Source organism: Peromyscus maniculatus, chromosome 2 (assembly GCF_049852395.1).
Source record: "Peromyscus maniculatus bairdii isolate BWxNUB_F1_BW_parent chromosome 2, HU_Pman_BW_mat_3.1, whole genome shotgun sequence".
NCBI classification, from domain to species: domain Eukaryota; kingdom Metazoa; phylum Chordata; class Mammalia; order Rodentia; family Cricetidae; genus Peromyscus; species Peromyscus maniculatus.
Window position 1 is genome coordinate 172457246 of NC_134853.1, and position 27567 is coordinate 172484812.

Genomic DNA, 27567 nt, shown 5'->3' on the forward strand with positions numbered 1-27567 from the left:
ATGGTTCTGAGACTCTCTTCTCCATAGTACACAACCCAGGTGCTTCCTGGGCGGGAGGGTGGGGAGGGAATGTAATGTCCCAGAAAGTTTTGATCCAGACCACCTTTATGGAAGCCCTGTCAGGAAGGGCCACACCCAGTCCATCTGTCCAGCACTGCCCACCGTGAGTCCTGTCCCAGCCTGGTCAAGGTTCCCAGTCCAGGGTTCCTGGTAACAGTTGAGAGTGACCACAGCCCCAGGTCTAACCTGTAGAGATGCTGTCCCCCCTTTCCTGAGGGCTTGACTGCAGGTATGGGGGCTGCCAGCGCCCACGGTACTCTCAAAGTCCTTTATTGTACAACGTCATCTGTTTGGGGAGAGGGGAGGGGCAAAAGGACTAACAGGTACACAAGGAAATAGATAAATATGCCAAGCTTTTTCTTTTTTCCTTTTTAAAATCAGGCATTTATAAACAAGAAAGCATACATTAATTACATAAAAATAGTTCTCGAGTAGCAGAGTAAGCCATCATATTGTCATTAGCAGCAGCACAGGACTGGGGGGCGCAGGGGCTTGGGCAGTGATGAAGGTTGAGGTGGGTCTATTTTTCTTTAATTGATGAAAATGTCATTTGAGAATCCTGACTTAACGCACCCCCCACCCCCAAACCCTAGGGTGGGCATGTGGGGAGAGACCTCGGAGGATACTCTGAGTAGGAACTGGGGTTAGTGGGTGGCCATGGAGGACACCACATGGGAAATGCCACAAGACGCTTCTGTCCCCTCTGGCAGATGAGCAATTTTTCCTCAGTTAAAAACAACCCAGAAAACAAGACAACCAGCAGGTAAGAAAAGTTTCTGGAAAAGGAATCACCCTATACACGTATAATACAATGGTGTGAAATGGAAAAAGTATTTACATGTGAGTTGTTTTTACATTGGCTAGTTCTGTATGAAAAGCAGGGTGTCATGTGTATGAATTAGCTGCTCACCAATGAGTGTTATTGCTGTTGTTTTTTCCCTTCGTTAAAAAATTTTCAGGATAGAAATAATGAGTAAACTGATAAAGGATTTAACATACAGGGAGAGTCAACAGCCAACATGATGGAAACCTCTCCTCCCTTTCTCTGAAAAGAAATTTGCAGCCTTCCTAAGGGGGAGCCAGGCATGCAGTACCTGGCTGTGCTCAGTCCACGGCAGGTCCTGCAGCAGGCAGGGCCGCCTTCCTCGGCAGCCACACAAAACACCCGGTGCTTCACTAGCTTCACCCGGGGCGGCCCGGCGTCTGGCAGAAGCATTAGAAGGACCTAGATCACAAGCTTCTGGTAAACGGGAGCCCTGCACTCTGGTCCCACTGCCTGCAAGGGCCTCACAGGAAGCAGGGGAGGAGGGACTCAGGAGGAACAACTCATGAGATGACAAGCCCTTCCCAGACCCAAGTCACCCTGGCCCGGGAGGAGGAGTCTCCGCTGCAGACAGCGTACTTCCTCCCCATAATGGGGCCAGTGCTGGACCAAGGAGGCCAGGAAACTGATGGTGACCAAAGCTGTGGCAAGGAGAGGCTCTACTGATAAAAGCAAGTGCCCCTGGAACCCGAGGCTCAGAGGGGCCCAAATCACTGTGATCTCCAACTGGGCAACAGGGACAGCCACACAGAAGCACACCAACACACTTAAAGCTTTGCTCCAACTAAATCATTTAGTTTTCCTTGAAGAAATGACTGAAAAACACAACTCTAGAAAAACAAGGCTGAAAACAGCATTCTTCGTGTTGCGTAACAAAACTGACCCTTTAGGAGACACGGTCATAATGCCCATGGGTGGGTCTAGCTATGGAGATGTGAAATCCATGCATACAAGTTTCATAACTGAGAGGAAAAAAAGCCAAAGAAAAAACTCCAAATAAACGCTGCATATACATGACGTCCCTTTTGCATTGCACTTCAGAAGGGGGGGACCTGGCAGCAGCCCAGCCCCCCACAGTAAACCAAGGGCAAAACCCTGCAGACGACCTCGGCACCAAGTGTCAGGGCTTAGCAGTCTCCAGTCGCAGGCAGGCGCGAGTCCTTGAGGTCGTTTGTACCTGCCCAAGCCATCTCAACCTCCCTCAGCTCACGGCTGCCCTGTCAGGACTGGAGCAGAGGGAGGGCTTCTGTGTGATCTTCTCATGTAAATAAACACAACTGGAGGATGGGTGGTGGCCTCTTGTCGACTAGGAAATCATTTTTCAAGCTTGGGCATAAGAAATCTTATACAATTTGCATAAACAGTTAAGAGTAAACGAGATTATTTGGAATAAATGCAAGTAACGTATTTTGACAGTGGCAGATTCAATCGCTACTGAAGACGATATTTTGGGGGTAAAAAGACAAGTCAGGGTTTGCTGTACAAGATGCTGGAAGGCACAGAACGACCCCCAAGTTCAGTCTCTGCATTTTCATTTTCTTGTGATTCCCTTGTTCAACCAAGCACCAGAGGGGATTTCTAAGCACTCGAGCACTTAGGGTTTGAACTGCTCTAGAAATCAGTAAAAACCTCAGTTAACTGGGGAGTAAAAAGAGAAGGGAGGGTTCTGACAAAGTGCAGTTCTAAATACATGTTTAAATGAACAACAACAAAAAAAAAAAAAGAAAGAAAAAAGTGATATAATGCTGTTTTTGTTCCAATGCTGCAGCCTCAGTCCCAAGACGAGAGGAGTGATGTCTGCTGCATTGAAAAGGGGTTGCTGTGGTCAAGCAGCGTGTGGGTGGGTGGGCGGTGTGTATGGGGACAATACAACATGACACTGGACCATGGCCACTGCCTAACACAGGTCGGCCCCTCAAGGTGTAGGTGGGCGGGGCATCCGGGGGCCTGACTGTGACTCAGGAGCCCTGGTGCCTGCACGGCAGGGTTAGTGGTGATGTTGGTGGGCGGGGCAGCGGCGGTAAGGCGGGCAGTGTTGGGGCTCATCGCGCACGCGGCACTCTCCCTGCTCTTCCTGGCAGCAGCAGGAAGACTGGGGTCCTTGTGGCTGAAAAAATAGACTCTGAAGAAAACCCTTGCTGTCCTCTTGCAGCCGCGGGCACAGATGAGCGGTGATGGCTTCCCAGGACGGTGGTGGGTGGGTGCCACCCCCACCAGAGTGGGTGTCCAGATGGCGTCACGTGTAGGGGCCTTTTACAGTTAGTCATTAAAAAACATGTTGATTTTCTGAATATCAAGTCTTCTTACTGGTTTTAAATAGCTTATAACAAAAGTGTAAATGTTAGAATGTTCTAGCAAGCAGAGGACCAGCTACAAGCCACAGAGCTAGTCTCAACTCTGGCTGCAGCTGGGGGACATGGCTTGCTCACTTGAACTTGGCCAGTAGAAAATTTTGCAGTGGATTCCAAAAGTATGTGGTTACAAACACTCGCTTGGTAATAGGCACAGTAGAGACGTTGTGCTGTGTGGCTGCAGAGGCGTGGGCTGGGTCTGCAGAGCCACGTACCCGCCGCCCTCTGCGCACGTATGGAGTCCATGTGGCAGTGGCAGGCACTGCACAGGCTAGGGATCCAGCTCGGCACTGCCCTCGCCACCCACATTCTCAGGCCGTGGCCGAGGCCACAGCTGCTCCTGAAGCTCCTTCACCACCTTCTCCAGGTGCTCACGGGCCTCACGTTCCCTCAGCAGGTCAGCTCGAAGCTGCTCTCGGTCCGCCTCTGCATGCTGCAGCTTTGCTTGCAGGTCCTCAATCTGAAAGGGATGCTGAGTGGTCAGTAGTGCCTAACACCAGCACTTACCACTCAAGGCCACATCTCCCTTCCGAGTTCCTATTTAGCCCTCGATGCCATGTCTGACCCACCTGAAGGCTCACAGGAAAAGGCCCAGATGTTGAGGATTAGGAGAGCCTCATCTGCTGCATCAGAGCAGGAACTGGCTCCACTTCCACCCTATATTTCTGACCCACAAGGGAACCAAACAGCACTACAGATGTAAAAGACCTTCCCTGCCTCCCTGGGCTGGATCCCTAAGCTTTGGAAGCTGCCACTCTGCAGTAGGCAAGGTCCATCTCCTGATCCTAGCTTACAGCTTGCTTCCCAAGCCAGCACTAGGAAGGGCAGCCTATGTTCTGGGGCCACAATGGTCTTGGTGGGGAGATGGGAGCACCTGGGCTATGGAAAACAGTCTCTAGTTCCCAGGCCCAGGTCTGCTGGATACACCTCAGGGCCTCCAGGCATGGTACATCATCACCTCACAGATCCGCTTGAAATGGTTAAATGGAGGACGTTGGATCTGTGATAGCAGATATTCACTGTGCAGGTCAGTCTACCAGCCAACCCACCCGAGTACCTGGGCTGAATACTTGGCGCGCAGGCGGCCGGCCTCACAGCCCTTGTCACACACCCGGACCTGCCGCGCCTGCTCCAGCTCTCGCTTCAGGCGCACCCGAGACTCGTTGGCCTCTTTCATCTTCTTCTCGTTTTCAGCTCGGAGCCGCTCAATCTCTTTCCTCAAACTGCGCTTGGCCTCGGTGGCTTCACGCAATTTCTCCTTCTTGGCCACACGCAAGAATTCTAGCTCCTGGGAAGACACGTAGCAGACAGGTTCAAAGTACTGCCAGCCCAGCACCTTTGTGCCCACCCTGCACCCAACAGTCAACTGACCTGACTGTTAGCTTCCCTCCAGGGCCCAGCAGAGAGCCTATTACTAGTTGTAGGCTGTTTCTATCAAGGTTGCATCAGAACCTTCTCACACCTCCTCCTCCTCCTCCCAAATGTACATGCACATGGGTGGGGGAGGGAAACACCAAGCAGGCAGTCTCAGGCACTGCACCTGAGGCCTGGAGGTGCAGAGGGAGCCATTTACTTTTGGTACTTCCCGTGCCCTTCCCCCACTTGTTAGAATGCAGTATGACACCCGTCCCCCATGAATAGTCATGTGGGAAATCACACCTCCACCCAGAATGGGGGCAAGAGAGGATGAGGGAATGACTAAGACTCACTCTGAGGAGAACATCTGAAATCCTGCAGCCCTGAGGATTGACAGGGTTGTGTTGTGCTAAAGCCCACGCATGTGAGGCTGCCCCCAGAGCTGCCAGACTCAGGCTGAGGTGTGAATTCAGCAGAGGTTGAGCCTGCAGCAAAGACTTAATGCTGAGCCCCGGCCAAGAGCTCCTCACTCTCCCCAGGCTGCCTGAGAACTGGGTCTCCCTTACTCATGTCAGAAAAACAAAACAGCATGAAAAGAAGGTCTAGAAACAGTGAGGTGGAGCCCAAAGAACCAGTAAGTAGTGTGTAAGCACACACACCCCTCCCAAGCATGGACTTCCTTTTGGAGATGCAGCTTCAGAAGCCATCCCTGCACTCTATATGCAGAGCACAAGTCTTAGTAGTGGAGAATAAACCAACTCCTGACACAGCGAGAGGCATCGCTAGGATAGGCACTCCTCACTCACCACTGACACTGGCCTTTACCGTGGCCAAGAAAACATGCCAGTGCTTTCAGTAAGGCCCCCACACACAGGGAAAAGCTGCAGCTGAGACCACTATGGACGCCTTCCTGGAAGCACAGAAGGACTCTGGACATCGAAGTGCCTCACAGAGCTGGGTCCTCCAGAGGACCTGGGAAGAACCCCAATGCTCCCCAAGAGGGCTTGGGCAGACAAAAGGAAGTGGTCTTCTATATTTCATGGCCCGCCTGCTGTCCACTTTACCTGGTGCAGGCTGCGCTTAGCCTGTAGGGCTGCTGTTAGCTTCTCCTCCTGCTTCACACGCATTTTTACCACCTCATGTAGGAACTTCTCTTTGGCTTCCTTGGTATCCAGGCCACCCTCCAGGGCTTGCCGCAGATGCTCCAACTCTGCCTCCAGCCCACTTGGGGCATCGGCATGGGCTGCAGCATCAGGAGCAACCACAGGAGGAGCATGCATGCCTGGGGAGCTTAGGTCCTTGGCAGAGCTGGACGAGGTAAAGGACGGAGAGGACAGCGAGGACAAGGAGGAGGTGACTGAGGACAGAGAAACCAAAGCATTAGGCATTCTGGAATATACTGGCTTGGTCATACCATATGCTCCCATCCTACCCCATCCCCTGTACTGATGTCCAAAGGAGCAGAGTCCCATCCATACTTACATTCCTCTCTGCTTTCAACTTCCACCTCAGCCTCAGAATCCTTGTCTTCCTCTGGGGCAGCCACAGATGTCAGCATATCTGGGGCTCCTGGTGTTTCCATGGTCAGCTTCCGCTTCCGTGGCTGGATACAAGTGGTAATAGGTTCTGGTGCCCGAGAGACCACAGTGGTGCATGGTGAACTGTTCACAACCTTTTGCTGGGTTGGTGGTGCTAGGGCCACATTGGGGGCCACAGCTGTCTCAAAGCTCTTGTAGGAGTAAAAGCTGTAGGAGGCACAGATGCTTAGCTGGGGCACATCTGCTTCACAAGTCCCCACAGGAGCTGTAGAACAGGCCCTGCAAACTCAGCCAGGACACAGCAAACTATCTTCTCCCAACTCTAAATCACAGGTCAAGGTTCTAATGATTGGGAAACACAAATTTCCCCATAGGCTGGGCTAGGATGGCACACAGCTGGATCTTCATGTCCATGGAAGGCTATTACTTTTATTTTATTTTGAGGTAGGATCTCTATGTAACCCTAGCTGGCTTAGAATTTGTTATATATTCCAGGTTGGCTTCAAACTCACAAAGATTCATTTGCCTCTGCCTCTTGAATGCTGGGATTAAAGGCGTGGATCTCTGTGCCCTGCTGGGAAGCTAACTTTAATAGACAGGTCTGTGAACACAGTAACCTTACCCAAGACTTTAAAGTTCTAGATAGTTTATCCTAGGACTAAAGGCACCAACACCACTGCAGCCTGCTAAACCGGAGTTTGGTTCTCCTGTGCACTCCTCACTCACCTGTCTCGAATCAGGGCTGGGAGGTGTGGGGAGGTCTCTTTCTCACTTGCTGACACTGCAGGGGACCAGGGCCGGAAAGCAGAAAGGCGCTGGCGAGGGTGAGCGCAGCCAAGGCTCTGTCAAGAGAGTCCCCTATGTAAGTGACTACAGAGAAACAGGCCACTTTGTGTCCCTGAGACCAGGTAGAGCCAGAGTTGGCTCCAAGAAGGGCCTGATACCCTCCCCAAAGACCCCAGACAGGTTCCCACATAGCACCTTATTGGAGGAACCAGCCAAGGTCCGCAGCCAAGTGGACTGCTTGTCCTTCTCAGAAGACGCAGGGGACTGTGAGGAAGTGTCGTCTGCTTTGGGTCTTATGGAAGCTGGGGGCTCTGAGACCTGTGATCAACACAAAAGGCCCTGTTGGGATCCCTGGGCCCAGGCAGGGTCTAGTCTTCCTACCCGCACCATGGCAGCAAGCTCCCCACTGGATCATCATAACTCCTATGAAGCTATGAAGGAGCCCCATGTACCCAGAATATGTGGAGCCATGAACATAGTGTACCCTTGGCCCTGTGCAGAAAGGTAAGCCTGATGCCTCTGCTGAGGGGCAAGGGCGTCACATGAGAATAGAGAGGACACTGTGCAGCTGTGGGCTGCTATGAGGTGACCTCACTCACAGCTGCAGCAGGCTCTGTGTGGATCTGCCAAGATCCATTCTGGTGTCCACAGTGCTCTGATCCTTAGGTTCTTTGCCTTCGGTCTACACCACTTCCTTAGAATACAGATATATGTTGCTGGAAAGGCTGAAGGGGACTAGTCCCACTCCATGGCCCATGTCAGGAATGGGATAAATGACCCAGCAGTGACCACAGCTCAAACGTAAGCCAGTAAGCAGCTATGCTCAAGCTCAGAAGGAGCCTGGGAGGGCTGCCCTCGGCCCTTGTCACTGCTTCATTAGGGAGCATTAGAGAGACACCATCTCACCAGAGGAAAGAAACATTCATCTTGAAGGACCGTGACACACTGCACAAAATAAATAGCTTTACCAGGTGTTACCTTTGCTGTCAGAAGCTTACAGAAGCTACTCAGCACCCTAGCTTATCTCAGGCACCAGTTGTGGTCTACTTTGACACTCAGCACTAAGTGGCACACACCTGAGCCAATTTGTGTGGAAAAGCCTTGACCCTCCACCCAAATGTCACCCACCAGAGACATTCCATCTGCAAGACAATCACAGCATGGGCCTCACCCAGAGCAGAGCAGCCTATAAAAGCTAGGCTATACTATCTCCCCCAGCTAGGGCCTAAGTAGATGATAGGGACCCTAGGGCAGTAGAACCAACAGACATAACAGGGTTTACAGCTCAATCCCAGGCACAGCTGCGCCTAGGGAGAGGTTACCTGGGGCGGGGTGGGGCTGGGGATGAAGCCAAAGTGAGGTCTCTGGCCTTTAGACAAGGGGCCTCAAGTATACACAAGAGCAGGGTTCTTCTCCAGAATACTTGGGGAAACTCCCTACCACACAACTGCCCAGCGGAAGTGAGGCTGAAACCTTGCCCCCTGGAAGGGGCATAAGAGGCAGGCAGTCGAGGTGCCAACTTCCATGAAATTTAGACCGGAGGGACGGATCAGCCCTAGTGGAGGCCTTCACCAAGGCCCAGGTAGTGTCTAGTGCTTGTGCTGGATCCCCATCCCAGGTACCTGAGAAGTCTGCTGCTCTTCCAAGGATAATCCTTATTGGGACCACCTCTAGTGCTCAGAAAGAGAAGGACCTGGTGGTATAGGGAACCACTGGAGGGACTACATTGGTGTTGTTCCCAAATAAGCAGCTACCTAGGGGATGAGGCAGTGCTGTTCCTGGGGCACTGTCAGAGATAAACAAAGGCTCAGCTGGGGTGCACGTTCCTCAAAGACACAGAAATAACCAAGAAAAGAGACACAGAAACCACCTCAGTTGTGTTGTAGCTTTCTAGAGGAAATGAGTCTCAACGTCACAGTGTCATTCAGCAGAGGCCCTGTCAGTGGAGGCCATGTGTACCCCCCCTGCAGGGGTAGACACCCAAGATGCTGGCTGGGGCAGAAGAACCCACTTCCGTAACTGCAAGGATCCCTCCCACAGTGAAGGCAGAAGGGTGGTGGTGTCGCACACCAGGGTGGAGCTTCCTGCCCTAAGCAGACACTGGCTGGAGCAGGTGCAGAAAGTGAGCTCTATTCTTTCACAGAGAAAGCCACAAGTCTAGTCTGGTGCTGACTTGAAAACTCCAGAGACCTTGGGGGTGGGGAGTATGAGACACCTCAGGCAGCCTCATAAGCCAGACTGTGGCCCAGCAGAAAAGGCTAGAAAATAGGACCACTGGATGAGGCTGCTTCCTGTGCAGAAGGGCAGTGTGTGTATGTGTGTGTGCGCGCGTGCACGCCCAATTAGTGTATTAGGGTCAAAGTCTCCTAAGGCAACCCAGCTGCTTCAGACATGAGATGGGGAAGCCCCTGGAGCTAATGGAGGAGTCTGCAGGTACTTGGAGCAACTCTCCTGAGATTTTCATAAAAAGCCCAAAGGCAGGAAGAACTCTTACAGAACAAGGAAGTCTTAAAACTAGATGATGACAGGAATTCCCCCTTTAACACCAAGCTAACGCCAAGTTGCAAAAGTGAGGGTGAAGCTGAAGGGCATTTGTCAAGCAAGAGGACCCTGAAGAAGGGCCACCTGACACATGCTCTACTTTTCAAAGCTGCAGAGATCTCAAAGGCTTCGTCAGGCCTGGGATATCACTGTCCACATTAGAGATACCAGGGATCCTAGAAGTCAGCCAATGGTTAGGGACAAAGCTGTACCTTATGACACACCATAGTGTTTCCCCTCTAGGAGCACCAGTTAGAACCAGTCGGTTACCTCTGATTTCTGACCTTTTGTGTGGCCTCAAAAACAGCCCACAGCACCTACCAGCCAGGAAGTGGGCTCTGGGCCCACATGCCAAGACCAGGACCTGAACGGGTCTACAAGAGGCAGCCCTGCCCCCAAAAGTCCAATACCATGAGGCCATTATCAGGCTGTATCAGGGGAGGAGCTAGTTGGGCTGGCCACAGCAGTGCCCTGTGGCCACTTCCTCTCTGGGGCTTCAGACAGTGGATGTTTGTTTTCCCCCACATCCCAAGGGCAAAGACACACTGAGAACAGGTGCCACTGAGTGTGAGCCTCTGCACCTGTGCAGGAAGGGCAGGGCCAGTCAGGGCTGTGGATACCATAGGTCCCAAAGCAAGTGAAAAGCCAGCTGCATATGCCCACCCTACTCCACCCCTCCATACTCTACATTGTGGGGTCTGTGTACTCTGACCCATAGGGAACTTAGGAATTCCTTACCCCCACCTCCAAACATCCACCTCATAAAGAATACTTGAGACACTCATGCTGACCAAGACAGAAACAGGGGCAGGACAATACGGGTCCATGGGATACAGTAGAGCCTGGCATTCAAGAGATGAGCTGTGGCCAATGTGGCTGCTGTCTGGAGCACTTGCCTCTAGCCTCAGACAGTACAGAGAACAGTGAGGCAGAGCCTCGGGGATCTGTGGCTAGCAGGAGTCACACAGCACAGGTTGGGGACTCTAAACCAGACAGGCGGTTTTTCCTGTGGATGCCTATGCCCAATAAACAAAGACAGTAGGTAGCTGGAGAAACCCTCACAAGGCATGGCAACTTGCCAAAGGCAGAGGGCCCTTGGCTAGTGCTTTGGAGACAGTGGAGAGTGAGCTTGGGGCACACTAAAGGAGGCCTGCACACACTGTGCTAAGACCACGGTAACTAAATACCCACAGCAGAGATTGAGACCCAACAGGGGCCCAGGGAAGCCCCTATAGAGCACCTGCTCACCCCACAGGCTGCAGAATCCTGGCAGTCCCTAACCAGCCCCAGTCCTGAAAGAACAAGTTTATTGCCATTCTTCATCCAAAAGTTTAAGAAACTTCACTAGTCAAGAGTCAGCCTCAGAGCGAGGGGTGGTGGTGCACGCACACACCTTTAACCCCAGCACTAGGAAGACAGAGGCAGGAAATAACTGGGAATCCAAGGTCAGCGTGGTCTATATAGCAAGTTCCTGGACAGTCAGAGCTACATAACAGAGAGACCCTGTCTCAAAACAAAACCAGAGTCTACCTCAGAACCTGTCCCCGAGGCCGGCCTGCCCAGCCACCCTTCCAGCCATATCCAGTTCCTTGTCTTTGGTGTGTGGAACGAGAATCCCAAATGCTGGCCGATGGCACTAGGTAAGCTCAGAGTCATAGCAGGATGTGATGGGAACATACAGCCTAACTTCTTATAGTGCTCTGGTCACCGTATCGGATGCCAACCATCTTTGAGTGACCACCAAGCAGCCATCGGAGCACACAGGGGCCCTGCTATGTGTCCCTGGCTGTGTAGACAGTACCCACACTTCAGGGTACAGCCCAGGCATGCTTCTAAGGGACAGAGGCGGGAAAGGCCAACAGAAGAAACAAATGTCAGTAAGTGAGGCTGGCCTAATTCCAGTTGGGTTCTCAGCCTATCTAGTGCCAGGGTCTCTTGTCACTTAGGCTCTTAAACACACAATACGACAGGATGGATTACGAGGGAACACCCAAACTCAACGGTTGCCAACAGCAATCAGGCAGGCTAAGCACTGCTCTCTGTGCCATCCAAAGGGTCACAGCCACCTGGAAGAAGTCTATGATGTCTCAGAGTGCCTCATACCTGAGCATTCCTTGAGGAATGTGTCCCAGGCTTGAGGACTAAACAGTAAGGATAGGAAGGGACTTGGGATTCTGCTTGTGATGGAACAGTTTTCCTAGGTGGGAGCCAGCTCTGTTGTGGGGACACCAAGGAATGACTGTTTAGAAGCTCTCAGAAATAATGAATCTCCCTTGGGACTGACAAGATGGCTCAGCAGTTAGTTAATAGTCCTGGCTGTTCTTCTAGAGGACCTGGATTTGGTCCCCAGCACTTACACAGTGACTCACAACCATCTGCAACTCTAGTTTCAGACTGATGCCCTCTTCTGGCCTTCAGGGGTGCCAGTCATGCATGTGGTATACATACATTCATGCATACATGCAGGCAAACATTAAAAAATAAATACTTTATGTGTATAAATATTTTTTTGTTTGTTTTTTGTTTTTGAGATAGGGTTTCTCTGTGTAGCCCTGGCTGTCCTGGAACTCACTGGCCTTGAACTTATGAGATTTGCCTGCCTCTGCCTGCCGAGTACAAGATTAAAGGCATACACCACAACTACCCAGCTATGAATGTTCAGCCTGCATGCATGTGCATTATATATGTGTCTGTTGGAGCCTCTGCAATTGGAGTTATGGACAGTTTGTGAAGCGCATGTGGTTACTGGGAATAGAATCCAGGTCTTCTGCAAGAGCAAAAGTGTTCTTAACCACTAAGCCATCTCTCCAGCCCCCTCCCCAAATAGGAAGGAAGAGAAGGAGAGAGGGAGGTCAGGCTGGTGGAAGCTCCATCTCTCTCAAAACCCTGGCTCATGTGGACAAAGTGCTGACTGTTCTCTCCCAAACTCTAGAGCCAGATACAAGGAAATGCCAACAGCCCAGAACAAAAGGAAGTTTCAACTTGCCAGTCCTGGTAGGAGTTGCCACACATATAAAAGACTGACCAGAAGCCAAGACCTAACGAAACATTATGTCACAGGTAGTCTCTGCCTAATATTGGGGCCTGCTTGTCAACACACAGACAGGCTGAGATAGACCACGCCCAGGTGACACACTGCTGGAGGCATCAAGACCTTCAGGGGTTAAATTAGCGGTCTACCTGTGGCTGTGACCTTCACCTTGGTACTGTAGGGTTCTGTTCCCTCATGTGGTTCCAAGGCAGTGATGGTCCCTCTGCCAGTGTGGTGCTGTTGATTACCACCTCAAACCTCTTGGCCACTGGGGTTTGACATCCATACCAGGCACAAACAGAAACTTATGGGAGCCATCTGGGAGTCCATGATCTCCCCAGAGTGAGGCAAACCTTTAAGAGGATGGTTTGGTGTCACCTCAACTCTGGAACCAGAGACAATATCAAGCAATCTTACCGCAGTCAGGGACAGCACAACTGGCCCCCCTTTCAAGGGTAAGGACCTCCATGGTACACAAGATTGGAAGTAACTCAATGATGGGAACACACGGCTTGGTAAACAGAACTAACCCATGCTTATGTCCAAGAACAAGCAGTTCCTGAGTTGCTTCTGTCCTTGACAGCTGCTTCCTAACAAGAAGTGGAGAAAAGTGGTAAGGCTGACCCAGGCATGCTTCATGAGTAAGTCTCTTCTGGACTTGAAAGGTTTGCATGGTCCAGTGGGGTGAGCCTTGAGAAGCTCTAGTTTTGGCCCTGACAGAGATCCAAAGGACATTAGTGGACGGCAACACCAGAAAACAGCTCTCAGAGTGGAGAATGTCATTTGTGTCTGTCAAGACTCAGCAGAGGGCCACTAGCTAGATGATGAAGGTGGAAATGCCTTAATCCCATGATGGATGTTTCTGAAGCACCTACTCAGAGAGGAAGCTAGGGAGATACACCAGGGGCATCAGCTCCATGAAGGACTCAGAGACAAGACACAATGTTCTACTCAGAGTATGAGGCACTGGGCAGGGTCTACATGCAGCTCAGCCACAGTCTGAAGACAGAGCCGGCATGGGGTCTGCATGCCAAGGAAATTACACGTGGTCAACAGGGCTGGTGGCCAAATTCTTATAATTTCTTTTTTTGGTTCTGGGGATTGAACCCAGAGCCTTGTGCAAATGGTCTACCACTAAGCTCTATTCCAGACCTCTCTCTGTAATTACTGAAATAAGGGCCGCATGTAGATAGAGCAGCAGTTCTTAACCTTCCTAAGGCTGCGACCCTTTAATACAGTTCCTCATGTTGTGGTGAGCATAAACCATAAAATTTATTTTTTTTGGTTTTGGTTTTTTGAGGCAGGGTTTCTCTGTGTATCCTCCACTGTCCTGGAACTCGCTCTGTCGACCAGGCTGGCCTCAAACTCAGAGATCGGCCTGTTTCTGCCTCCCGAGTGCTGGGATTAAAGGTGTACGCCCCTACTGCCTGGCCATTAAATTATTTTCACTGCTACTGCAAAACTGTAATTTTGCTACTGTTTTAAATAGTAATATAAATATCTGATATGCAGGATATCTGAGATATGTCCTCTGTGAAAGGGTTCTGGTTGAGAACCACTGATGCAGAGGGTGGGTCTATGCAGCAGTCCAGGTTGGTGTCATCTATTTCCAAATGTCTGTACTTCAGCTGAGGTGTCACCTGCTCATCTCTGCCTCAAGGGTCCACAGGTCTGGCTTCAAGGTCAAGGTCTTCCCTTCCTAGTCTAGCGTGAGAGTCAAAGGACACAATGGCAAACACCTCCTAGACAACTGTCTACTCATCCCAATCAGGTAGCTGCAGCAAGGCTGCTGAAGCCACAGCCTGACCACGCCTGAGTGAGAAGGACCAGTCTACCGCAGAGGGATGACAGCTGTTCTAAAGCAGAGAATACAACAGACCCCGTGCTGACATCTTCCACACTCCAACCAAGAACTTAGCAAATGGAAAAGTATTTGTCCTGCTGAATTACAGCCTACCAATGTATTATAAGGATGGCACCAGCCCTAGTCCCAGAACCTGATATTTACACAGCTCAGGTTCTTGTCAGTCACAGACTCTGGGGAGTGCTAGCCCAAGGTAAAAGCCAGACAAACAGCGAAGGGTCAGTATTGTCTTCTTTAGCTCAGTGGCAGGCCCACAGTAGGACCTCACTGGCTTGAGCACATGCCTTGCAGAGTGCCCATGTAGGATCCACAGAGAACAAGTTTCATCTACCCTGCAGGAACCCAGCCCTTAATTACCCTAGCAGAGGTGGACTACTGTTGTGGTCTGTCCCTCAATGTTGCAGCAAATGAGCTGAAATGCATTCCCTACATCTTAATGCAAGGCTGCTCTCCACAACCTCTAGGACCAAGCACATCTTGGACCATTAATGTTCAGAGATCATAACGGTGAAAGTGCTGTGGATACAAATCTACATGTGCGTATCAAAGTTTCTCCAAATAAATCTACTTTCCAGCAAGTACTTTCTACTGCCTGGTTAAGGATTCGTCTGGCACAATGAGATACCATCTCATGCCCATCAAGACAGCAAGGATGAAAACTACAGCCAACAGCAGGTAAGAGGCAGGGTGTAGCGAACAGGAAGCCTAGTAACCCACTGGTAGAAACACAAATTTGTAAAGCCACCATAGAGCAGTCCCAGATCCTCACGCGGCTGCCAAGGGTGTGAGTGTGGGTCAGGTGTCGAGTGTCTACCTAGCTAATAGAAAGCCCTGGGTTTGCTCCCCAGCACCAAAACCCAAAACAATTTAAAAACCAACCAACCAACCAACCAACCAACCAACCAACCAACCAACCAACCAACCAAAGTGGCCACATGACTAGCAATCTCATGATTGAGCATCTGTCCTATGCTCCTGCAAGGTGCTGTCACTAAGAGATTTCCAGGTCCGGGCAGGAAAATCTCTGCATTGCTTCTTATAACTGCTTAGAATTCCACAAGTGTCTCATGATAAACATTTTGATTAAAAAGCACAGTGAGGTGGTATGTGTTCCTACAAGCATGGTTGTGATTTTTAAAGCCCAGATAATACAAGTATTAGCAATGATGTGGAGACATGTGTGATGCTGGTGGGAATATAATATGTTAAAGCAGTGTGGCAATTACTCAAAAAAAAAAACAAAAAAAAAAAAAAACTAAAAAGAATCACATGATCCAGCAATCCTATTCTGGGTCTGTCCCCAAGACCACCGGAAACAGAATCTACACATAAATACACAAATGTGTACAAGTGTTCATAGTATCACTGTTTGTAACAGACAAGAAACAGGAACTACAATGGATGAACAAACAAAATGGGTTGTGTCCATACTGTGGGACCCTACTCAACCCTCACAAGGAGGCATCTACAGCTACAATGTTGATGACCTTAGAAAACATCTTGCTATGTGACAAAAGCCAGTTACAGAAAGAAAAAGAAAAAAAACCCCACACATTCTGATTTTGTTTGAAGAAAATTTCTCTAACAGGAACACCCAGAGACAACTTACATCAGTGGTGGCCAGTGGCTATAGGGTTAGGGTGGAGGGCCTGTAGAATGACAGCTAATGATACCAGATTTCATACTGGAGTGATAAAAAACGTTCTAAAATTAGATAGTGGTGATGATTGTAGATGGTAAAAGCCACATCTTTATGAGAGATAGATGATGCTGTAATTTAAAAAAAAAAAGTACAAAAAAACCCAAACCTGTGCTAATGCCTTTTTGGTAGACAACCAAAGCCTGAGGCTGAGGTTTACAGAGTTCAACACAGGTGTGGCACGCCATAGATGCCACTGCCCGAAAGACCTACACCAAGGGGCTAACGATAGGACCACAGGCATGCTCTAGGTCTGGGTTGCTGCCATCTACAAAGCCTGCATTACAGACAAGAGTATTCAGTACGAACATCTAGATGGACAACAGGCACTCTCTTTGTAAGGCCTTTAAAGTGCAATGCTAACGAGGAAGAGAAAACCCTCAGAGCAGGGAGCCTGACTTCTGGTTCAAGAAACATTCCAGACCTTCTCAAAAGGCATACACCACAGGGTTCTAGACTTCATATCATAGAGGAACTCCTCAAACAAATACACAGAACATTCTGGCACTGCTGTGAGGTGAGCAGAGACCAGGACCCCATGGTAGATTCCTATCCTATACAGAAGCATCTGCCTACCATAGTCAAAAACCTTAAGGGCAGAGCTGTAACACATAGGTATCCTAAAATAGTCACTCAAGGGCTCCAGGTATGCCATGGAATCCCGTGTGTGTGTGTGTGTGTGTGTGTGTGTGTGTGTGTGTGTGTGTAAGGGCCATAGCCACCCCTTACTGCCCCTCCTGGGCAGCAAACTCACTCTCATCATGCACAATGATCACAGGCTGGGACAAACACCACTAGTAGAGACTACCATTGCTCACATTATGAGTTCAGGAGAGACCTCCACCACTGTCCCCCTCCACTCAAGTTTGACTTCCATGCCTCCTGTGTTCAGAGTACCGACCCAGTCAGCTCTCTCCTAGGACATTTTTCTCCACTCTGTCCCACTTGGACACCAGGCCAGGACCCCAGGGGCCCCACACTGTACCTCCATTGGTACTTCTGTGTCCCACCATTTTATGAACCACAAGAAGAAAATTTCAACCTGGGAATCAGTACTGGGAGGCTGTAGGAAGTTAAAAAGACATTCTTGACACATAGGCAGACATGGGCCTAAGAGTAATTTAGTAATCTGAAGCAGCCCAGGCTGGCCTGAGATTCATGTGTTCCACCACATCTGGCTCACTTAGAAACAAACCTTAGTAAAATACATCCTAGTAAACATAAAAATACATCCTTAGTAAATTATTTCCTAGTAATGATTCAATTTAAAATTTGTTCCAGTTTTATTTTAAATTTTTAATTATGTACATGTGTATATCTATGTTCGCGTATGTAATATGGGTACAGGTGACTAAAGAAGCCAGAGTGTCTAATGCCATGGAACTGGAGTTCCAGGCTGTAGTGAGCCACCTACCATGGGTGCTGGGAAACAAACTTGGGTACTCTGTAAGAGCAGCAATCACCCTTAACCTCTAAGCCATCTTTCCAGCCCCCATTCCCCCCCCCAAAAAATGGGCAGAATTTATCATAGACTTTAAACCAGTAATACCTTCAAATTGGAAGCATTTATTCACCCAAAGATTCTGTGAGAATTTACAAGTCCCCTCTGGCCCAGAGCTGCCCTTTATGTGCACATGGTTTTGAAGCGTATGTAATGACTTCTGCCCAGGAAGGCATACAGGGTCAAGACTACAAGGAGGCTGGGCGGTGGTAGCACACACCTTTAATCCCAGCACTCGGGAGGCAGAGGCAGGCGGATCTCTGTGAGTTTGAGGCCAGCCTGGGATACCAAGTGAGTTCCAGGAAAGGCGCAAAGCTACACAGAGAAACCCTGTCGAGAAAGAAAAAAGAAAAAAAAAAAAAAAAAAGACTACACGGAGGGTGTGGGGTTTCTGGGGACAGCTGTCCATCTTGTGCGGCCTCACACTCTGCAACTGTCATACACTCTGATTTTCTTTCGTCTAGAGGGTTAAACAGATGGAAACTATTCGTAGCCTGTCACTTTGAACAAGGAAGACATGGGGTTTTCTCCCCAACTCTACATCCTGTTTCTAACTGTCCCGACAGCCATCTCCTGGCTGCTGTCTGAAAGCTGTACTGGGGGGGGGGGGGCTGCAAATCACCTCAACATTCTTTTTTTTTAGGGGTGAAAGCCTTAGAGAGATCAGGGAAATAGGAACAGCCACCAGCCAACCTTACCTCACCAACTCTGCAGCTTCCAAATGTGGGCTACTTCCTGTCTTACCTGTGCCTTTACTGCCTTGCTGTTCTGCCCTCTCATTGGGCATCATCCCAACTACCTCATTTTCTTGCCACTGCCTGTCTGTAGACATCCAGGTCTCTATGGTTGGTACTGTCACCCCAACATTCTGGGATCTCCCCAGACCCTTAACATGCGTCACACTTCAAAATGTCAGATAATGTCCCTTAGCTCAGAGCTTCACTCCCCAGAAGGAATGGAGCATCATGGGGCTGCATGGGAAAGAACACAGGGTAAGGCTTTCCCTTTGGCCACCTAAAAGGCACAAGTAGGCCCACAGTGGCCCACTCCAAACTTGGGTCCTCTATAAGAGTAGCAAGAACTCTTCATCTCTAAGCCATCCTTTTTCCCCCATAAGGAAGAATTTACTACAGACTTAAATCTGGTAACGCCTTCAGGTTAGAAGCATTTATTTACTCACCCAAAAGTTCTGTGGAAATTAAAAAAAAAAAAAATTTCATTTGGAAATTTTTGTGACACTAATCTCAGAGGGACCACAAGGTCTCACCCACCATGCCTGGGGGGTGCAGGACGGACTCAAGACAAGCACACAAAAAGGGAACCCAATCTATGAGTGGCTCAACAGAGGAACACTAAAGTGAACAAGAGGAAATTTCCAGAAGACCAGGTATGTCAACAGAAAAAAAATTTTTTCCAAGAAAGCTTCCAAATGTAGAACAGAGGAAAAGCAAATGAGAATATGAAAACAGCCACAGACGTAACAGTAAGGACCTGTAATTCCAGGGGAGAAGCCCTAGGCTTAAAATGTGGTCTCTCCTGGCTCCTCTCTTTCAAAGTAGGTGTCAGTGGGTCTTTGACAGACCTTGCAAGCCAGCATTACAAGACCTCCCTCACCACTGCCAGCCTGTAGCCCAATGGCTCAGAGTATCCTCTATCGGGCTCTAATCTAATGAGGAGAACTCTGATCACCATCAGACACAAAACAAAACACCACGGTCCAAAGTCCTTGTTCCACTTAGTACTAACTCCACACCCAGCCCTGATCCTGCTCTAACTAGGTTTAAGGTTATTGCTGTATCTTGCAGGCCCCATCAACATCTGCTCCCCTATGGCCAGGATCTGCCTGACTCTGGCGAGTTGCCACAGCCTAGCCCAGAGTCCTTCCTTTCCTTATTCTTCAGACAATGCTCCTGTCCCACAGCCACTAACTGGGGCTGGGAGAGCTCAGTGGGTCAAGTGCTTGCCACGCAGCCTAAGGACCTGAGTTTTGATTCCTAACACGCACATAAAAGCTGGGCATGCTATAGTACATCTGTAAACCCAAAGCTGTGGGGTGGAGACAGGTGGATCCCAGGGGCTCACTGGATAGCTAGTCTAGTGGGAATGGGGAGTTCTAGCTACCACCACCCCAAAAATAGATGTCAGGTGCTGTAGACCACATCCACATGATTTAGGGCTGACTGGAGTGGTCTTTGTGCTAGGAGGGCCAGAGTGCAGCCAGGGGTCCTGAGAAAACAGTGGTCCATGGCTAGCAGGGGCAGCCCAGAATTCTAAATGCTCACAGCCAACTCTAAGCACAAGACACCAGTCTAGCCACAACAGGTCCCTAATGAGCATTTAGCTAGATGAGAATCATCATGTCCCCTGCTAATCCTTCAAAGAGCAGACCAGAGCCAGAATAATGTCGTCACTCAACTTACAGTGAGGCCTTTAGGCAAAACCACCAGGACATGGACAACCCCCAGCAGAACGCTATCAATGCAGCAAAAGCTTCCCATAGGGTGAGTCAGAGCTGGAAGTCCCACAACAAGACTCATTAAAGCCACTTACTTCTAAGGTAAACCCTGTATTGCCTCACTCTGGAATTGGCTCAATTTGGGCCACGGGTCTTTTCTGAAGATTCCACAGCTCTACAAGTTTCAAAGCTATTTTTGTAATCACCATTAATATTTTACACATGATAATTCACATTTCTCATCATGCTCAAATTAACCTATTTTCTAACTATTGTGCTACTGGGGAAGCAGATTGGATTTCTAAGACAACCCCAACCCCCAAAATGCAGTAGAAGCACCAGTTTTGAATACTGACTCTGACTCCTTTAACTTAAGTAGGTCACTTCTCTACTGTTCACAAGACTTCTCCAAGGAAACTAAGTTACCAAGAGCCTACCTTCTCCCTCCTGGGAGGACCCATTGAATAATCCTTCCCCTCCCAAGCTCCCACTGAATATCTGTGAGGGGCTCACTGCTCTCTAAAAAGAGCCTCAGGAGTTGGGTATGACGATAAGCTCCTCCCATGGACCTGAGTCTGTCAAAATGGCAAGAACCCACCTGATGTGGAAATACTTATTAGATATAGATATGATAGGATAAAAGGGTGGATTGTTGAACCTACTTTTAAAGAGCAACTAGCTTAAAATGTTTCACATTGGTATAGATTTTAGTTTATTGATACAAATTTAAAGTTAATTTTGTTATAATATATATATATATATATATATATATATATATATATTTCTACTCCCGTTTAAGGTATTATGTTTATGCAGCTCATTTAAATTGTAATGGATAATTAAGAAATACAGATTAATAATTAGTCTTCTATGATAGTCAAACTTATAGTCATGTTAAGTTTTCTAGATATATATATAGATATAATTCAATTGGGTAGGTAATCTTCAAACACTTCAAAGACCTACAGAATATGGCATTTAAAGTATTTTTGAGACCCATCTGCCCTGGCAGCACCCATTTACTTCAAAGAGAAAGATAAGTATCAAAGACACTTTCTATGGAGTTTATTTTCTTCATGTCAAAAATTAGCCATTTGGGCAAGAAACTGTTCTTGCCTGGACTGCTTGACAAAATGTTGTATAAACTGGACATTCAGGACCCCCCAAGGAAGGTGACCACTGAACTTTGCAAGGTCCTTCAGGTTCCTGCTTCGCAGAAACTGCCAAATATTCTACAGGACACAGGAAGAAGCAACTGGGAGACTCTGGGCCTGTAGGCTGAAGATGGACACCCTAACGTTGCAGAAGAACTCTGGGTGACTGTCTAGGCAGCCAGTTGTCTCTGTCATTTCCAGAGTTTTGGAAGTTGCTTACAATGCTTTCTGTTTACTTAGGTAATATTAAGTAATATTATATCCTTCAGGGATCTTTGATGTAGTTAAAGACTAGTTATAATTTTCCTTGGTTATGATAAAAGATTACTTAGATATGAAACTTTAGACTCACAAATATAGGATAAAATATTTTTTTAATTTTACAAAATACAAATAGACTAGATATTGTAACTGTAACTCTTGCTTGATAACTGTTCTATTATATGTAATTTTACTATGTTGAAGTTAAAACCTTCCTTTTAAATAGAAAAGGGAAAGTGCTGGGGATGTGTTCTGATGCTGTAAATATGTTGCTCTGATTGATTGATAAATAAAATGATGATTGGCCAGTAAGCCAGGCAGGAAGTATAGGCGGGATAAGCAGACAAGGAGATTCTGGGAAGTGGAAGGCCGAGTCAGGAGATGCCAGCCCATTGTCCAGGGAGCAGCATATAAAGGCACACAGGTAAAGCCATGGAAAATGTGGCGACATATAGAATAATAGAAATGGGCTGAGTTTAAGTGTAAGAGCTAGTCAGTAGTTAGCCTGAGCTAATGGCCAAGCAGTTTTAATTAATGTAAGCCTCTGTGTGTTTACTTGGGTCTGAGCAGCTGCGGATCAGGCGGGACACAGGAAAACTTTCAGCTACACCCACCCTTGGGAGGGGATTTCTTGGTGTTGGGGGGAACGAAGCTAAGTCGTGGCCTGCCTGTGTGAAAGCCAGCAAAGGGCTAGGGGACAAGTACCTCAAAGTGAGACTAGTGCTTGAACTCCCAGAAGGTATTAGACATACGTGCTGGTCCCGTGAGCCACACTCTGGTACTACCCTAAAGGCACTGAAGCCTTACAAACCTCTTTCTGAAGCAGAGCATAATCAAAGTCCCCAGACATGGGATGCCCCCGTACGTGGTCACTGTAAAGTAGCTGTTAAAAGATTTAAAGCATGATCCATTCACTGGTGGCTCACGCCTTTAATCTCAGCACTCTGGAGGCAGAGGCAGGTGCATCTCTGTGAGTTCAAGGCCAGCCTGGTCTACAGAGTGAGTTCTAGGACAGCCAGGGTTATACAGAGAAACCCTGTCTCAAAAACCAAAACCAAACCAACCAACCAACAAAAAGAACTTAAAGCACAAGGACCAGAGTCCTGAAGACAGCCAGCTGCAGTGCCCAGCAGTCTGTGGTGTGGCTGCGCCCCAGCCTGGGAGTGCTGGTCTGGGCAGGGGCAGGGCAAAAGGACCTATTCTTTCCCAGAGTCCCTCAGATGCTCCCAGCAGACATTCCATCAAGATGACTTGCCAGAGGGCAGGGCAGCCTGTGATGGCTGCTTTGCCACCTACCATCCCTTCTCCAGAGATCAAGGAGGATAAACAGGCCTCTCCATCCAGCACAGGAGGAAGGCTGCAGGCTGCAATGAGAAGGATGTGGGATGAGGGAGATGCAAGATGCTGCAGGCGCTGTTCTTGGAAGCCTGATTCGCCAAGAATCATGCTTAGTTAAGAGTGCACGCCAGCAGGAGGGGCCTTACTTCCCCACCTCCTGTACGTCCTACATCCTCGGCAACAAGCCCTCAATAGCACACAACAGGATAGACAAGCCTCGTAGTCTGACCAACGTGGTCCCAAACAGCCCAAATCAGGCCTTCCTCTCCAACATTGGGAAGTAACAGGCTGGTTCTGACCCACCTCGTGTAACCAGAAACATATACAACATGCATCACTGAGGAGCTGTGGCCTGGGAAAGGACAGCAGGGTGACCCAAGCCCTTCTAACCTTTAAGTATCCAGACCAAGTACAGCTCAATAAATACCCAGCCTGAGCCCCAGAGAGCAGCCAGGGTTCTGTCAGCTACATGCATCTTGGAACCAGCTGCCCTCCTGTCAGCCCTGGCCCTCCTCCCAGGAACCAGTGTTCCTAGGCCATTCTTACCTACTCTGAATTTACAGGCTCTGTCCCAGCATGCTTCTCATCTTTAACAGACAAGAGTTAATGACAGGTAGCCACCTCCATGTTCATACAATCCCCCTAGTTATTCTCTTGAAGTGTCGAGGGCATCACTGAGTTGGGAGGTGTTCCTCCCCAACTCAAGCCCCAGTGAACAACATACTCTGCCCTCCTCTCACAGACCTAACATCCCCTACTTCACAGGGTACAGCATGGACAGCCCGGCACAGCCTAGCTTGGCTAGCCAGTAAATACTGTGGACAAGAAAGCTAGATAGCAGCTGGCAGAAAGAAAAGACAGCTAGCCTGGTTGATCGTAAAGCCAAAGGAATTATGGCTAAACTGGAGAAAGAGCTTGCTCCAGACCCAGATACAGGCTCCTAGGACCCAGTTTCTGACTTTCCTCCACCTTCCAGGAACTAGGGTTCATGTGAGTCAAGGAGCACAGAAAAGGGGTAGAGCCACAGCATCTAATGGTGCAGAAGAGATCCTGGGGCTGAGTTCCAAGGGAGAGTGCAGGCAAGGGATCCCTGTAGGATAATACTTTGCCTCAGAGAATACTGTTCCTTGGCCTCTTAAGGTGCATTGCTCCTCAAGGGAGGGGCAACTGTAGCCTACCACATTTCCATGCAAAGTACAGCCTATGCTCAACTTTCCTGTCTTTCTAATAACAAGGCCCAGGTAGGTGCTGGTGATAGGTTACCTTCACAGCATGACATGTGGTGACACGCAGAGCCCAGAGTCCTGCCAGAGGCGACAGGATGGCAGCCAGGGGCCTACAGGCGGTACAGGGCAGCTCTGGCTCAGACTTGCTGCCTCAAGGGGAACCATCACCTCACACCCCTGCGAGGCCAAACTCCCTTCCTACAGACCTGGCTGCTTTGTGGGCAGCACTCACAAAGGCAGTTACCTTGGTGTTAGTTAGGATGAGGGCTAAGGTGGACATTTCAGTGTCTACACGCTTCCGTCCTATCCACCTCAGCAGTCACTGGAGCCACGTGGGCCGTGCTGCGACCCCTAACGGGCCAGTGACAGCCCCACCTACAGACTTAGCTGACAGATTTAAGAAGTGGGCTGAGAGCTGCTGTCATCACACCTGTGAAAATAACATCTAGGAATACATGTGGTACACATCCACACACCATGTGCACTTACACATATGCGTCAATGAACACATGTATACACAAACAGAAGAGAACAACTGAGACAACTGCCTGCCATTCCTACAGGAGAAGCTGCTAACGTGAGCGTGTTGACCCCAATAGAAATATAAAATTGAGTCTCAACTTCTACAGCACCCAGGCACACGATGGTGCAGTGATCTTAGTGCCAGGGAGGGTAAAGCAGGAGAAGATGATTTTGTGGAGCGGGGATTAAATCTAGGGCCTCACGCATAATAAAGCAAGCACTCTACTCTGTCCCTGCACTTGCCCAGCACTACTGCTCATTTTTCCTTTTTATAACTTTTTTCAGGGAGAAGGATTTAAGACAGGGTCTCATTATATAGCTCGATAGATAGCTTGATAGACAGTGAAAGAGTGAGGGGGGGGAACCCTGGCAAGGTCTACTGCCCCACAAAGCCAGTCTCACTGGGAAGATGCTCCTGTGGAAAAGAAAACAGCTTGGGCAGGAAATGTCAGCCAGAAAGACTTTTGTATGGGCCAGACCCAGACCTTTGACAAGGCAGAGCCAGGTAAGGTAGACCCTTGCCCAGAACCCAGCATCATGTAGAAAGGCTCTGCCCATTGATGCTGCTGCTCCACCCCAGAGCGAAATGCTTGGAGATTTCCATTTCCCTCTAAATTGGAATTGTTCTTGCCCAGAAAAAACACATTGGCCACATTTCCTGTCCAGGGCCAACACCTTCCTGCCTTCAAAGACTAAATAAAAACACCCTCATGTGGCTTGTATCTCTCTGCATGGACAGGGGGAGCAGGGTAGCGCTGGAACCTATACAGCCATGCAAGGAGCCCTGTGCTCCCAAGTGAGCACCATTCACCATGGCCCTGGGCATCTACAGTACCTCCAGAGGCAGATGAGGACAGGGGACTGTCCTAACACCCTGACCCAGGCACACACAAGCTAGGTCCCTGGTCTGGGAAGAAAACAGGACCTCTACAATTACTTTTAGTTCAAAGGTAAAACACATCTCAGGGGCAGGCACCTCACCAATGGGCTCAACTCTAGAACAGCCATTACACATACTCATATTGCCTGCCATATGGGAGCCCAACACAACCCAGAGTGGACTGGGGTGAATCCTTTTCAACATCCTCAAGGCCAAGCTTCTTCAGAAAGACTGTAAGATTGATATCCACTCAACAACTGAGCTAGAAACTGCACTAGGATATAAGACAGACATCCTCCACCCAGCTCTTCTTCACTCCATCAGTGAGCTGGAGAGTGAAGTGTGCAAATGTGAAGGGCAACAGATGAAGAAAAAAAATGGAGTTAGTTTTCCAAAGTGTTTCCACGCTGTAGCAAGAACAAAATAATTACATATGTTCAAGGTACAAAATATGAACCGTGCAACTCCAGTGGCTCCATAATGAACTAACTGTTCCGACACCTGTACCTCACACTAGCTCCACATAAGGACAAATGACAAACTTACATTCCTATCATTCTCTGGTAACTAGATACCACTGTAACTGGCTGGGAGACACAAGGTCTCTAACTCAGCCACATCGTGGACCTAATCCCACACAGAAGGAGGCACCTGTACAGCATGGATTAGGCTCTACCGTCTTACCAGTAACTCATCAGGCAGAGGACTTAATGAACAAGAGGCCCTCTAAAGTACTTGTTCAGAATTTCTCTCAAACTAAAGCCATCCAAAATGTGCTGGTCTGCACCACACCAAGCAGCACCACTGAGCCCAGAGCTCCTGGGAGACACCACAAGAGAGGCCTTGGCCTGAAGACTGGATTCACCATCATTCACTCTGGCTATGGGAACTTGGAAACAAATTTCTAGTCTATTACCAAAAAATCTGTCAAAGGACAAGTCTTAAGCCTGTTTGCTAACACCTTCCACATGCATGTCAAGAAGCCAGCTGAGGTTACGAGATAGAAACTCACCGGGCAGAAGGGATACAGTGCCTGGGTTAAGCAAACTGCCCTTAATGTACAGCTCCACACCAGCCCACAGCATGCCTACTGGGCTCAAGGACACCCACCCAATACGCCCAATATCAGAGAACAGTTTTATTTGAGGGTACAAGGGGGCCCTCTCTTCTGCAAATTAAATTACACGCGCACGCCACGCGCGCGTGTACACACACACACACACAGTTTGACTTGTCGATATGGCCCAAGTCTTTCTACACTGATGGCCTAGGAGACAAGTCATTAGAACCATTATGGGTACTGACCCTTCACCAGGGCCTGTGGCCAAGTGCCTCCTCTGCTATTTGCTCCCTCTCTGTCTGAAGGCCAAGGATATGAAGGAGCACCTCATGGTCAGTCCAAAGCAGACAGCTGTGTCCACCCACTTCTCCCAAGTTTCATTAGGTCAAAGGGGACAACAAGTGAGCCTATATAGCATTCATGTATGCCAGAATTTGCCTCACTCAATGTGAACGAATTTCTTTCAGACAATCTTTATTTGACAAAGAGAAACAAAGCCTTAAATTTCTGTCAAAACACAAGAAAAGCATGAAACTACTGTCACAGGCCACCTAGGCCCAAAGAGGAGGGTAGCCTTCCAGAGTCCCCTATGAACCCAGTCAGGCTAGTGAGGCTGCGGTGTCTGGACCTGCATATATGGAACAACCCAAGGCTACTAGCATTCTACTTTTGAAGGAGCTGCTGTCCTAAGATGGGAGTAGAAAGCACACAGACCCGAGCCCCTATTCTTGTGGAAGGGGACACAGGAGGAAGTGGCGTAGGCACAGCACCTACCCACATGGCATCTAGTCTAGAGTCCTTTCCTGCCTCACCAGGAAGCACACCCTCAACCAGCAGTCTGCTGCTCTGCTCCCTTAGCCTCCTCCTTCCCACCCCAACCGCCGCCCATGCTGTTTTCTTTCTCTCCATAGAAACAGACACAATACAGAGTGGATGGCCCTCCAGAACCACAGGCAGCTCAGAGCTGTTGTGGCAGCTGTTCAACTTTTTTTTCTAATTAACATGCATGGGTGTTTTGCCTGCATGTGTCTGTGAACCACGTGCATGCAGTGCCTATGGAGGCCAGAAGGCGGTGTTGGATCACCTTAGACTGGAGTTGTAGGCAGTTGTTAGCTACCACA

At 49.0% G+C, this 27567-nt stretch overlaps 1 protein-coding gene across 2 annotated transcripts in view; it reads right to left on the reverse strand.

Annotated features, from left to right (window-relative positions):
- Positions 1 to 396: 396 nt before the first annotated feature.
- Positions 397 to 27567, reverse strand: part of Ski (SKI proto-oncogene) — a 73673-nt gene continuing 46502 nt past the window's right edge. Inside the window, exons 2-7 of one of the 2 annotated variants that reach the window (XM_076565814.1) lie at positions 7110 to 7232; positions 6855 to 6970; positions 6073 to 6335; positions 5655 to 5947; positions 4292 to 4522; positions 397 to 3694 (exon numbers count right to left, since the gene is read on the reverse strand). In XM_076565814.1, coding sequence (XP_076421929.1) covers positions 3506 to 3694; positions 4292 to 4522; positions 5655 to 5947; positions 6073 to 6335; positions 6855 to 6970; positions 7110 to 7232 — 1215 coding nt within the window. In that variant the 3' untranslated portion in view covers positions 397 to 3505. The remainder of the gene's footprint in view (positions 3695 to 4291; positions 4523 to 5654; positions 5948 to 6072; positions 6336 to 6854; positions 6971 to 7109; positions 7233 to 27567) is intronic. The other variant, XM_076565815.1, reaches the window with a different exon arrangement.